At 47.3% G+C, this 14,518-nt stretch overlaps 1 protein-coding gene across 1 annotated transcript in view; it reads right to left on the bottom strand.

Annotated features, from left to right (window-relative positions):
- Positions 1-14,278, bottom strand: part of PAMR1 (peptidase domain containing associated with muscle regeneration 1) — a 75,214-nt gene extending 60,936 nt beyond the window's left edge. The window contains exons 1-2 of the mRNA XM_066363194.1: positions 14,209-14,278; positions 13,452-13,678 (exon numbers count right to left, since the gene is read on the bottom strand). Coding sequence (XP_066219291.1) covers positions 13,452-13,524 — 73 coding nt within the window. The 5' untranslated portion in view covers positions 13,525-13,678; positions 14,209-14,278. The remainder of the gene's footprint in view (positions 1-13,451; positions 13,679-14,208) is intronic.
- Between the last annotated feature and the right edge of the window lie 240 nt (positions 14,279-14,518).

Raw genomic sequence — 14,518 nt, 5'->3', positions numbered from 1 at the left:
AAAAAGAAATGCCAAAGGAGCGTTTTTAGAGAATTAATTCTGGGGCAGGGGAGGCCCACCGAATCCCAGGCCGAGGGAGAAAACCTGCTGTGTGGGGGAAACAGGACAGGACAACCTCCACTTCACAGCTACTGGGGTTGCACAAACTTCATTTGCCTTCCCCATTCAAAAACAAAGTCTTACAAAAGCTGCAGATGAATGTTAGCCTGTCATTGTTCCCCAGGGAGTAGAGCAACCCCCACCTTTATCCATAGGGAATAGGTTCTGGGACCCCAGTGGATACCTAGAACCACAGACAATGCCGAACCCTATGTGTACTACACTTTTTTCTGTACACAATCCATGTACTGGAAGGTCCATGTAACGGAAGCACTCTATGGCTTCTCTTTGGTACATGTGAGTTGCCATCATCAGTACTCTTGAACTTCGTGGCCATTATTAAGCAAATATGGTGACTTGAACACAAGCACTGTGATACCACAATAGTCGATCTGAAGCAAGATGGCTCCTAAATGACCAACAGGCAGGTAGTGCACATAGTGTGGGGACACTGACCAAAGCAATGATTCACATCTGGGGTGGACACAGCTGAATAGCACAAGATCTCATCATGCCATTCAGAATGGTGCATGTTTAAAACTTATGAAATATTTATTTCCAGAATTTTCCATTTTATCTTTTTGAACCACACTCAACCATAGGTAATTGAAACTGTGGAAAGTGTAACCGTGGGCAAGGGGTGTTACTGTTAAGCAGACAGAACAGAAAGAACTCATGGAGTGCTGCCCTGGGGTAAACTGAGGCTCAAAAGGTCAAGCACATGCCCATAATCATATAGCAAAATCAAGCTTAGAACGCTGGGCACCATACACATGGGTTCATTCCTACACCTTCCATTGGATAAAATATTGATTTTTTTTCTTTATAAAACACATTTTAATATAAAAAAATTCCTTGCAAATGCTTCAAAAAATAAAATCATAAGTAAAGGAGTAAAAAGTATTCAGAAGTATCCTTACTATTTTGTTGCCTATCCTTCCGATTGCCTTCTTTCAATAAACATACCTATCCACATGGAGGTATTGATAACTGTGTACACACAGTCTTCTCCTCTCTCAAAACCGGTAATAGTATTTTTGTTTTAAAAATTGCTTTTTCTCTTCATGGGTACTTCCTCTTGACATTGAGTAGTCTTCAAAAGCGATTTTAAATTGCTGCATCATTACCCTATGTGCACATACGTGCCCCTCCCTTCTGTTTTCAATCAGGATGAGCAGATATCAAGAGAGCTGCCAAGTCCTTTGGCATCGTAAGCTCTGCTCAGACCCTTCTTTCAGCAGCCATGCTCGGGGCAGCCCTCCTCTTATCTCCTATCCAGTTGTATCAGTCCAGCTCTGGATCTTCTAGAATTCACTTTGGAAAATGCAAGACCCTTCACCTCTCAGTCTTGTTGTAGCAAGGGGAATGCCAAGGCAATGACAGCAACGTTGACAAGTTCGGCGGGTGGCAAACAAAGGGATGAAGAGGTTGGCTGTCATCGCCGTCGTCATTACTCAGCCCAGCCCCCCGCCAATCTGGTGATGCGTAGTAGGCTAGCCAGTGCTGAACACTGTCTGTTGCTGACAACATGGAGAACACTTCATCCCCCAAAGAGTAGGGGCTTAATGCCACAGAATGGCAGGAGGCAATGTGTCCCCTCAGCTTAGTCTCCAAGCACCATGTTTTCAACACTAGATTTTATAGCAATATGTTGGCATGATAGCTGTTAAGGTCAATCTGAAAAACTCAAAGGACTCTAAGAAAATCAAGGTCAATCTGCTTCACACATGACTGCTATCCATTGTCAGATTAAAGGCCCAGGTCAAAACCACCCCAGAAGGTGGCACAAAAAGGTACTTTTTCACGTGTCTACTCAACCTGGATGTTGGAATCTGCCTTTGCATCCACCAAAACACCACAGTCCTCCCATCTAACTATAATTAAAATTTCTACTGAGTGTTTTTTTTACTGTCCTTCATTTTATAAATGAGATAGAGGGAGAAAAAAAAGAGTATGAATCAGAGATAGACATCTGGGCAGCTTGGGCTTCTCACTCATCCCCACTCCCACCCCCACCTTCCCTGTGCAATCTGCACTTCCCAACTGATGTCTAACCAGCACACATTCCTGACAACTAGAGGGCCAACCACCCACTCCATGGGGCGAGTGACAGACAGGCTGATCCCAAGCTTGAATGATTGGTGGACAGGGGCAACAGAATAAGCACTGGGGCCCTTAGTGATTCTTTATGGCCCCAGAGCCTTTGAGAACAACTCCATTACCCAGTGGCCCGCAGTCACAGCCCGGCTGGATTCGCAATCTCAGTAACCTCAGTCTTCCCCTTCTCACAGCGCCCCCTGTTAACGAGATAACGATAGCTGCAGAGTCAAGGCCTTCACCGCTCCTCTTTTGGAATGAGAAGACTGCCAATGGATTCTCTAGAAACCTGGTTTGTACATTGGGGAGGGGAAAGGAAGCAAAAATTAGTTTGTCACTCCCTTTCCCTCTTTGTCCTTCATTAAGCACCCTGCTCCACACCTAGCCCTTCGTCCATCCTCCTCTCCTCCCCGGGCCCCAGCACCCACAGGGAGTGTATCTGAGCCCCCAGGGAGCCTATACCGGCTCACAGTCACCCTGCAAAGCATTATTTTCTTCACAAAAAAGATGAAGAAACTGAGCAGCAGAGAAAGTGAATAAATTGCCCCAGGTGGCACAGCTTGCAGGTGAAAGAAGAAAGAATTTAGCTCTTTCTGGGGCCAAAGTCTTGTTCCCTTTTAGTACACTACCTTGATTCTAGAGTGTTCACTCCCCTGACTGTACAAATGAAGAATGCAGTACTGGTAAAGTGGACACACTTGGGAACCAAAGCACCCCGGTTTTAATCCCAAATCTGTCCCTCTTGTATCCTGTTGGACAATCGTTGACAAGATTGTGCTGCACCTTGGGGCAGCACTTTCCCTGCGCCTCAAGAGGATGGACACACACCATGGAGTTGTTGATGTTCGTGCAGCTGAAGGAGGCAATGACCATAAAGGGCTTTGGAAGAAAAACTGCATATTATTTTACGGAATAAAAAAGTCATCACATGTTTGGCTAAGACACAAATGGCTAAGGAAGTAAAGAGGATGAGTAATAAGTCCCCTCTGGAGGCTCACACATACATGACATTTCTAAGCAATCGGCTCATGTTTTGATCATAGCTTTCTGGGCTCTGCCCCCTTGCATCCAGATTTCCTAGTCTCGTTTTACTAATATACCCTCTCTAAATACCTATTTAAATAGAACATACCTCACCTCCTACTGCTTCTCTTCTAGAAATAGAAATTACACATCCGTAGCCAAAGGGAGCAAAACCCCAACTCTAGCATCTTGGAAGGGCCCCCATTTGCCATTATCTTCCAACAACTGTGTTACTGGAAATCCTTGAAGGACAGCTGCTTTGGGGTTATTTCAAATGTTGTAATATGAGCTCGATAGATCTGATTTTTTAAAATTAGCATTGGCTACTAAGAAGAGAATCTAATAATGCAACTAAAGATACTTGGCCAAGAACTCAGCAAATAGTATATCAACCAAAGCATTAAAATGATTAAGTTCAAAACAAGAAAACTGAAGCTCTGCCCAAAACATCTGTCCTGAATATCCTCCAAATCAAGAACTCTACAAACTGTCACGCCTTCTCCCCAAGCTTCCACACTTTTAACACCTTCTTTCTGAGTCAGCGTGTCAGGACTACATGGGGGTCTCAGTCAACCCATTTACCTCTTTGACAAGAACTTCCAGACTTAGTGTTAGTATCTTCACACCCAGGTTCACTGGTGCCAGGCAGCAGCCAGATTTCCCTTTCCCGAAGGCAGCTGGCCCGCAGCAGATGTAAAGTGGGGCGGGATGCTGAGTGAGGGTGATACAGTTATAACAGTATGTGTGATGGCTCACTAAGCCCTATGGCAGCAGCTTCACACAGGCTAGCCCTCATTATAGTTACCTCCTCCAGCCCTGCAGGCCAGGACAAGAAGAAGGAGAAGTTCTTTTTGCCTGAGGATTCTTGGCTGGCCTCACCCTTGAATCACAACAGGTGGTCATGAGCAGCATCTCATGTTTGGGAAGCAACATCATGGACCCAGAATCATCTACTCTGCAAGACATTGTCTCCCTGGCCTCTGCAAGAATCAACCAGTGGCCCTATTTCAAACACAGAGGAACTAAGGCATAGCACATGGAAAGAATTGCCCCTAAAGTTGGAAAGTAGATGCATGATAAAACCTAGGGGACAAAGCAAGTCTCAAAGAGAAAAATACATGGTGAATCTTTAGGGACTTTTTTTTTCTGACAGAGTCAGAGAAGAATGGGCGAGGATGATGGACAAAGCTGAAGTGGGCCTCCAGAGGACCATGTAACTTCCATCCTATTACATATAGAACACCTAGTATTTTCCCTTTTCAATTCCTCATGCAACTTGTGCTAGTTTCATGTGCTAAGAGAGTAGATGACTTTAACTTCTGAGTACTCCCTTTCAGAAGGGCATTATACTAAGTATTTAAATAGACATCTCATTTAACACCTGCAATAAACCTATATTAAAGCACTGTTGCCTGACCAATGGATAGAGTGTCAACTAGAACATTGAGGTCTCCAGTTCTAAACCCAGAGGTTGCTGGCTTGAGCATGGGATCATCAACATGATCCCACTGGCTTGAAGCCCAAGGTCGCTGGCTTGAGCACAAGGTCACTGGCTCAACTGGAGCCCTCCCAGTGAAGATACATATGAGAATCAATCAATAAACAAGTAAAGTGAAACAACTATGAGTTGATGCTTCTCATCTCTCTCCTCCTTCTCTCTCTCCTTTGTTGGTTCCCTCCCTCTCTCTCTCAATCTCTCTTTCTAAAAAAAGAAAAAAAGACACTAATATCCTCAGTCTACAGCAGTGGTTCTCAACCTGTGGGTCGCAACCCCGGCGGGGGTCGAATGACCAAAACACAGGGGTCGCCTAAAGCCATCAGAAATACATATTGGTCGTTCGACCCCCGCCGGGGTCGCGACCCACAGGTTGGGAACCGCTGGTCTACCGGTTGGAAGATGGTAAGGCCACATTTAAGAGGCTCAATAACTTGCCCAAGAAAACCAGCCATAAATGATGGAGCTAGGATTTAAAACCTGGCCCATATTTTAAAACATAACACTCTATACCTCATGTATTTACATATTCATGCATAAACACATAAATACATATACATATCCACATCTACTCTTTTATTCTTTTATGTACATGTGTATTCAAACTTGAACACATCCATACCAAGATATCTGTATTGAAGATGAATTCCATACATATGGCAAATGAGGGCCGGATCTTTGCTGAGACTCTCAGGGGTTATTCAAGTCTACTGAGGCAGAGTACCCTGTAAACAATGAGCCGGTTTTATTCCTCACTCATTGCCACTGTAGTCATCCAATCTGAAACAAGTCTGGGCAGAGAGGGGGAGCAAGCAACACTAGGGCCAAGGAGAAGCCGCGTTGCATGACAACAAGAACAATATTTAACAAATGCAGGAATAAAGTAGTTCCCAGAAACAGGACACTAGGGGTTGACGAACAGCTCAACTCACACGCTGTCTCCATGGTATACCGCCCCAATGTAAACAGCACTGACCACTGCCCAGTTGTGCAAATCGAGGTCATGGTGACTGGGCTATACCGGAACCGGCAAAATAAAGTTAATAACAAGGGATTGGAGACAGGCGTGTGTGTGTGTGTGTGTGTGTGTGTATGCACACGCTTTAAAGGGGGAAGGGAAGGAGAAGGTAATTGGTGATGAATTGGACTTTGAACTCCATGACTCCTGGGATTAGAAGAATGTCCAAATATTCTCCTTATTTTTGAAGAGGAGACAGTGTGACTGTTACCAAAGACACAATCTAATCGAGAAGTCATCATAGTTCTTATCACTTCCCAGAACTGCCACATCATCACGAGTGCTCATTACTCAGATTCATGCCTCAGTTTGTCCAATGATCTCAGACCAACCACATTACTTTAAGCAACTCAAATACAAGAAATGAGTTTTCTCAGTAAATCATGGAGGCCAATGCTGGAGAGGACTTTTCTCACAGAAACATGGAGAGAATCGTCTCCAGGGTTCTTCCAACATCTCAGCAAGTGTTTAATGACAAGGACGCCAGACTTCCTGCCCGTCCCTCCGCAGACGTCTGACGAGAAGCCCATGTTTTGCAGATTTTCAAATTCTCTTCTTATCCAATCCTCTGTAATACTGAGATATTCTTCAATGTTTTATTCATTATGGGCAAGAGAACAGAGTTTTCCAAACTATATTCCATGGATGGTATGAGGTATTATGTGAAAAAAAGAGTTTTGTGGCCAAATAGCTTTATAAAATGTTAATAAGAGCTTTCTTTATTACAAGGCTTTACAGAGTCCATAATATACTTTGTACTTAAGCTCCACACTCCCCAGACTTATTTCATCATTACATCCTGGGTTTGTGTGCTTGTCTTTGCTGACTATCTCCTAAGACTACATTCTATGAAACCTACTTTGAAAAGTGCCTGGCTGGACCATAAGCTCTCTCAACAGATGACAAGTGCCGTAAGAAAAAAGACTTTGTGGCACTCGTCATGGCACCTCCAGCACCTAGGGTCATGCCTGGCACCTGGTAGGTGCCTGATAACATTTGCTGAATGAATTTACGTGAATGTGGACAGGTGAGGCATGTGTGATTCCCAGGGCAAGGTTATTTGTGACAAAGACTGCTGTTAGAAATGTCTCATGCTGTGATTTTGGAGTCTCTATTTCACAGTACGGGTACTTTGTTGAGTCTATTATTTCCGAATATTTTTGTTTATTGAGGTTTGCACCTCACACCCATCAAGTCTCGGGATGCTCACTTGCTCTGCTCAATCAGTGAGCTGACTCCCGCAGTGAGGTGCCATGCTATGGAGGGGTCCACTGACCATCTTCAAAGGAATCCCATGAAGTAAATGATCATGGAACTGGGTTTGAAAAACATGACACTTTAATTCCTCAGAGTCTCCAAACAATTCATTTGATATGAAGTGAGCAACCCCCACCCCACCCCCCACACACACCTCCATCCAGCGGTGTTCCATTAGACCGGCTGGGAATCTTCTCTTAATCATTGATCATGATTCAGCTTATGAGGATCCATGCTGCATCTCCCCATAAACTCAAGTTGCCTGGACTTGGTCCTCACTCTGTTATGGTGGCAGCAGCCCTGGTTTTCCAATCACCCAACCAACTGACCAGACTCCCACTTCCACAGATACCGGCTGCCAAACCACTAACTCAGCCCTCTGAGACAGCCAGAAGCTCAGATGGGCCAGGCCGGTGATAAAGACATCCACACTGCTTGGAATAAAGCCGTTTCCCCAACCTCGGAGACAGAAGGGTGACAGAAACAGGCGTCTTCATTTGCTGCTCAGCTAAGGGGGCACTTCCCTTAACCACCTGACATAAGACTGCCAGACATCAGTGTCTGGAAGAGGTTGGAATGACCTGCTGAAAACCCAGTATTAATGGAAAGGGATCGCATCTCTGTCCCCTGCAATATCCATCAACTCTGTTATGCAAAAAAAGAAGAAGAAGAAAGTGCTTCCCCTTACTGATTCCAGGCCTGCTCCTCCAGTTCCATGGCCTGAGAGTGTGCGCACTAATGATCTGGACAGAACAAATCCATTAAGGAGCAGGGCTACGTAGCATCAGGGCCAAACTTGAGACATGTCTCATCCTTACTTCTGACCCTCAGCAAACAGACACATGATTTTGATTTTAAAAGCTGACCATAGGTAATGAAATCCTCACCTCCTACGTCTAATCAGAGTGGGATGCATGACTCTGTGGACAGCTATCCCAGAAACTGGCTGGAGTTTTGGTCTGCTTACCACTCCTGTCTCCTTTAGGGAATGGCTCCTGTTGAGTTCCAGGAGTGGATACCTCTCTCTCTGTGACCTTGGGGTGTTGATGCCTCTTTCCTTTCTCCCCCATCCATTCGGCCTCCAGTGAGCATGTGACCTTACTTAGGCCATTCTGAGCACTTAGAATGTCCAAGGGATAATTGGATTTCTTTGTTAACATCATGGTCTCATGATTTAGCTAAAAAACAGCCAATAAATCTACTCTAGTCGGGCCCCTGCTTACTGTGGCAGTGTTGTTTAGTGTCTCAGGGCAAAAATCATGGAGTCGGACCGTCTGGATTCAAGACATGATGTTCAGCTCTGTAACAGAACAAGTACCAAACTTTTCCCTGCCTGCCGAAGTGCTTCATGTGTGAACTGGGGATAAGAGCCAACCACTGCCACTTACTTCCTAGGTGTGTTGTGAGGATTAAATAAGTACATATAAAGCATATAGAAAAAAGCCTGGGGTTTACCACATACTCAGTAAATTATTTCAGATCAGCTCCCTCAGGTACGGATAGGATGGGAGTGCCCTCCACGGAGGCTTCCCTCCTGGATGTTTCCATCACCAAGGGCGGAGAATTCGATGTGCAACCCCTACCTACCCTGCTCTCACCCTATAGGGGCTGTGCAGCGGTCTGTTTTATGACTGCGACCAGGAGAAATGAAAGGAGTAGGGTTGAGTGGGGAGTAGTGGTAAGTCCCATTGATTGAAAGAGCAGAGTAGCTCCAGCCAACCTTCCGCCTTCCTTGAGTGGTTTTGTTTACAAGTGTGAGGCTTGGTTTTTCTTACACTTTTACTTCTTCCTCTCCATTATAAACCTAATGCCTTGTCCTAGTGCCTGTGATGACTGACAAACAGAACTCCTTCAACATAAACCAGGCTTGGATGCTGACGGACTTGCTGCTGCTGCTGCTGTGCTGGTAGCTTTCTAAGCTCTGGTTGGCCCCTGAGCCCTCTGCCCTGGAATTCAGGAACTAGAAACTGTAAACACGGCATTTCCCTCCCCTTTAAAATAAGAAAAGAGGAATCTGGCTTCTTGTGACTTTCAAGTATCGGCAGAGTGAGGGTGACTGGCTCTCCCACGTGTTGAGGGAATGAGCACAACCTTTCCTCATTTATCACCGAAATGGAACTTTTCCCAATTTGCACACACCCCAAATCAGATGCAGCTCGAGAGCTGGTCTCAGGGGAACCAGGCAGACAGGTTTTCTCAGGCACCAGGACTGGCTGCCCCACTGGGGCGGACGGAAATGATTTTCTAACTTCAGGCCTGTTACTAGGTCCCCCAGACATCATTATCTCGGCCATTTCAGTCTAGCTAGATGGAAATAAGTTTAAGTCAAACCCACAGTCCCTGCCAGCGGCATTCCAATGCCTTCCCTAGGACTTCTGGATATTTCCAAGGGATTTAGATTCTACCTCTAGGTCACCTCTGCTTCTAGACACCCTGTCCAAGGGTGCTTTGTCGCTTATAGACATAACACCCAGCCCTGTTCTCAGTTTCCACCAAAGGTGCACTCCCAAGGGCATTTGTTAGAGTAAAACATTTAACCAAAGAGTCGGGGGTCATAGAGAGAGGTGATATCGTGTTCTGTAACACATACATGCAAAATCTATTCACCTTTCTACTTATACAAGTCCTATTAGCTACTCAGTCCTTAAGAGCTTTACTCATTTGCGTTTTCTCCCATTCAGCACCTCGCTCTCCACCTTCTCTCTTTTACTCTTCCCTTCTGCCCTGTTCCTCTCAGGAAGGGCGGTCGAAACCCCAGATGTCAGTAGGGACTAGACGGTAACATACGCGTGGGCTGGGAAGCAGGGGTGTCAAGCCATAGAGAGGACCCAGCCTGCCTCAAAGCATTCAGGTTCAAAATATCTGTAAGCACTGTGTCCTACTAACTATTTCTTCAGGCCTTTTGGCCCTAACGCTGCCCATTAGCTGACCTTCAACCCCACAGGGTCTCATTGCCACAGCCAACCAAGACAGAGCAAGGGTGCCACCCAAACTGGAGCTACCCTGAACGGTCTCCTCCTCCCGCTCCCCTGTGCATCTTGCTAGGATTAGCTGGGCGTCGGCATCATTAACTGATCCTTCAGAGGAGTGAGCTCAAGTCAGCCAGGTATCATATGACCTGGAACCCAGGACAGCCTGGGCTCACTCCAGGCTCCGCTAACCCTGCTGTGTAGCCTTTTTACATTATTATTGTGGGAAGATATAAAATAATATAAAGTTTGCTATTTTAGTCACTTTTAAGTATGCAGTGCCACGGCTTGTGCCACCATCACCACCATCCATCTCCAGAACTTTTTCATGATCCCATACTCTACGCCCAATAAACAGTAACCCCTCCTTCCCTCCTTCCCCAGTGCCTGGTAACCACTATTCTACTGACTATCAATGACTGACTATACGAGATACCTCATAAGAGTGGAATCATACAGTATCATCCTTTTGTGTCTGGCTTATTCCACTTCAAGAATCATCCACATTAGAGCATGTATCAGAATATCATTCTTTTTAAAGACTGAATAATATTCCATTGCATGAATGAATATACCATGTTTTGTTTGTCTGTGGATAGATACTTTGGGTTGTCAACTTTGGCTGTCCGGAATGATGCTGTATGAACACTGGCGTACAAATACCTGTCCAAGTCCCTGCTTGGGTAGCTACCCTGAAGTGGAGTTGTTGGCTCCAATGTCTCCTATTTTTTTGAGGAACTGTGCCTGCGTATCATTGAGCTGGTCACCCAAACCTCTCTAAACTCCGCCTGCAAACCAGGGAGAATACCAGCCCTACGTTATTAGGGTCCACTGAGAGTTACTGCGTGCAGAGCATCTGGCTCAAAGGCACGGCGCATCCTAAATCCTCCTAGGTGTGCAATCTCATTGTCCTCTGACTTCGAAAATAAGCTCATAGACATTCTCTTAAAAAAAAAAAAAGAAGAAGAAAAAACAAAGCACTCAAACTAAATGATCTCCAAAGTCGCTCCCAGCTCCAAAACTCCATGATTCCACTATTAAATTATTTTCCTGTTGGAGAAGCCAGGAGTTTTCAGAATATATATCAGGGAAACCCCCTCTTCATGGTCCCCACAAAAATCCACCCCTGCCCAGAAGGCCCAATTTTCATAGCTCTTTCCTCGGAATTTGCTAACACATCCCATTAGAAACCAACATCTCATTTGTCTTGCCACTTTTCCTCTGCCCCCCTCCGCCCCCACACCTTCTTTCCACACCCCCTTTCTAGGCTCTTTCTCCTGCCCACTGAATATCTGTGCTTCAAATTAGCCCCCCCCCCCACAGCCTTTATGTTCGTTCCCCACAAGCTAATGTCTGTTGGAATCAACACTTGTGAAGTTATCCATATTAAGGTTTCATTCCCAAGAGTCCCATATTTTAAATGAGTTTTTCCTCTTGGGCAGAATCCTGCTGGCGAAGCTCCTGCTATTTGGTGAAGTCAGTGGAGTTGGGTTTCTCCCTCACATGCTGTTTGTGTCAGGTTATCACTTGGCCTAACGGTTGGCTCCTCACCCTCCAACATGTGTCCCATGCCGATGAGCAACTGAGCAACAACAGCGTCCCGTGCCATCCCCGTGGATGCTCACATTTTATCCAGTACTCATTTTAGAAAAGCAATTAGAGAAGAGAGACGCTTCCAAGCGCCTCCTGACGGGGCCAGATTTAGATTCCAGCAGGGAGTGGACTCATTCACGACTTAAAGAAATAGTTTCCTTCTCCACACCATTCCTCTGTCTTCCCTCTACAGGGGAGCTCTCAACAGCGGAGCTGTCCTCGCTAGACACGTGACGTTGCCTGCGGTTCCGCCGGCAGCTCGGCTGCCAAGAAACCACGCACCTCCTCGAAGCTTTTCCACCACGGAAGATTAAAAAAAATAAAAAATAAAAAGACGTTCTCAGGTCAGGGAACAAGCGGGTTTTTCAGATCTTGGGCAAGAAAAAAGGGGCAGCCTTTTTTTCTTTTTTTAACTTTTATGTGTTTGAGACGCCTCACCTGCTACGTTAAAAAAAGAAGAAGTAGCAGAAGATGCAGAAGAAGCAGGGGAGTGTTGATGTAGCTGTGGGGAAACTGGTCCTCTGAACCAGGCTCTTCTGGAGCTGGCCTGGGGCCACCACGCCTGGAGTCAAGAGATGGAGCAGGGAGCAGTCTCCATGCAAAGTCGTCATCCTACCCCACCCCCTCCAGGCAAGTGTCTGGGTTTATGGGTGATCACACCCCTTAGGGCTCCTTCTTTCTTAACTATTGTCTTTGGGCTGCTCCAGATGAGACGAAATTCAAAGGAAGCCCTCTCTCCAGCCTGAGAGTCAATCACCAGGGAAGATTTCACCTGTGAATGGCGGCTCCAGGTAGGAGGAAAGTACGGACCAAAACAGGGTTTTTGTCACAAACTGACTTTTTCTTCACCCTCTGGGAAACTCACCAGCTAGTTGCAGCAATGGAGCACCCACCTGTCAGATAGCACCCAGGTGACAGGTGACAGGTAACCAGCACAGGAGGGAAGGAGCAGAAGCTCGCTCCTATGCAGAGCTGCCCTGTTCTGTCATAGCTGCATATTTCAACCTGCCTTACCCCAGGAAGTCTCACCTTAACTCCTGGACACCTCACCTGACCTTAACTCCTGGACACCTTACTCGTGGAGCCAATAAGGCAGATGCTCCTACGAAGCCCCTTCCCCTGTCTGCCAGCGGGCAACCACAAAACAAGCCTGCCAGCCCCTTGCTTCAGCTTTCAGCTGGGACAAGGCTCCCAGAAGCTCCACGTCTGGTTTCAGCCTCACTTGTTCCGGGAGCCCATCTGACATGGGTTTGTGGCTCAGAAAATGACATGTGAAAAACACAGGAGCCAGAGCTTTCTAAACAAACACTGCGCATCCCCAGAAACAACTTGCACTTTTAACCTCAGCTTTTCTTCTCCTTTCTTGGATCAGAAGGAAGCCTGTATATATATATACACACACACGCTGAGGGAGGTACTCTCCTGGGATCAGCTCTGGAGGAATGTGACAAGAGCAGCGTCTCTCTGTCTCTCTGAGCAAGACCCCAGCGGGGACACCCTTGCTGCACGCCCTGCTCTGAATTCATTTCTCTCCCACCCACCCCCCTCCCCACCCACCTCTGAGGGGGCTTTTTCTAGGGGGAACTCAGCTGTTGCAAGTCAGGGTGGGTAACTGACTGGATAGATTCCTGGAGGCAATTTTATGTCTCAAAAGCTAATACATAAAATAAAATAAACAAATAATACTGGAGCTGGGACCCCTCCTGAGGTAGTTTTAGTCCCACAAGTTGGGATGACAAAAATCAAGGCAGGGAGGCAGGCACTCCGGCACCACCAACCAAGCCCTAGAGTATATGACTAGAGGAAGCCCCCACACCCCACCCCCGGCACCAACTCTGGGGCATCCCCATCCCACTCCCCACCAGAGCCCAGAGGGGAAATGCTCCCCCGTGCACAGTACCTCTTGGCAAGGAAGAGATGAGTAGGAGCTGCAGGAAAGTGAGCCCCAACTGCGTCCACCAGCCCAGCTCCATCGCTCCTGTGGCCAGTGCCCCGAGTGACTGCTGGGGAGGGACCACAGGCGGCTGGCGGGCAGGCGGCTCTTACAGGGACCTCCCCAAGCCCCAGCTGAGCGGGAGCTCGGGTTTCAGCTCGACAGGCTCTCCCATCCTCATCTGAGGGAACCACCTTCAGGGAAGAGAGCAGCGACGTCAGCCCAAAAACCTCTCCTCTCAGCTGCCTTAACCCTTGCGGGGCCCGGGGAGGTGTGGCCACGTGGGGAAGCTCCGGGCTGTGGCAGAAAGGGACTGCCTTGGGCACCGAGGCCAGCCCAGGTCAGGGTGGGCTCCCTGAGCAGGTTGGGGGGAGGGGCAGCTGGCAGGATCCCGAAGGCTGGATAGGGCAGAGGTAGGTGAGGCTGTGGGGGGGCTCAGGTGAGGTCTGAAGCCTCACAAACACTTACCCTTCCCACCCTCCATGCCCACCCTGCAGTAGCCTGGGGTGGGAGTTCCCGGGCATCCCTGAGTGGTCTTGGGGGAGGAGGGGCTGGTGATGGGAGGAGAAAGGGAGCCACTCTCCTGTCCCGCCCACCTCTATCCCTTGGCTCTTAAGCTCTCCTTCCCTTTGCATGGGCATCTGCTCCCGGTAGTCCCAATTTGGAAGCCTTATCGTTTGCATCTATAGGCTGCTGGAAAAATTCTTCTTCCCATGACACCCACCATGGTGAGTCCAGCGGCATTAACAGCTCCTGGCACATGCCAGGCAGGGTACTGGGCTCCAGGATAAAAGCACAGACAGGACACTGCCCTCGCTGTGGGGCGTTCAGTCTGGGGAAGGAGACAGCAAGTGACATTTGAAGCGGGGAGGATGGATGCTTTACAAGACAGCTGCTGACAGTTTTGATCAATTTCTCTGTCCCAGGCATTTAGGTACCTTCCTAGGCGAAGAAGGGGCCACATACTAAACCTGACAAGCCCATGGGAGGCCAGCATGGTGGCCTTACTAACTCAGGGACCAAAACTGTAACCA

The sequence above is a fragment of the Saccopteryx leptura genome, chromosome 1 (assembly GCF_036850995.1).
Source record: "Saccopteryx leptura isolate mSacLep1 chromosome 1, mSacLep1_pri_phased_curated, whole genome shotgun sequence".
Taxonomy (NCBI): Eukaryota; Metazoa; Chordata; class Mammalia; order Chiroptera; family Emballonuridae; genus Saccopteryx; species Saccopteryx leptura.
Note: the sequence above shows the minus strand (reverse complement) of the source record. Positions and strands in the feature narration are given on the sequence as shown.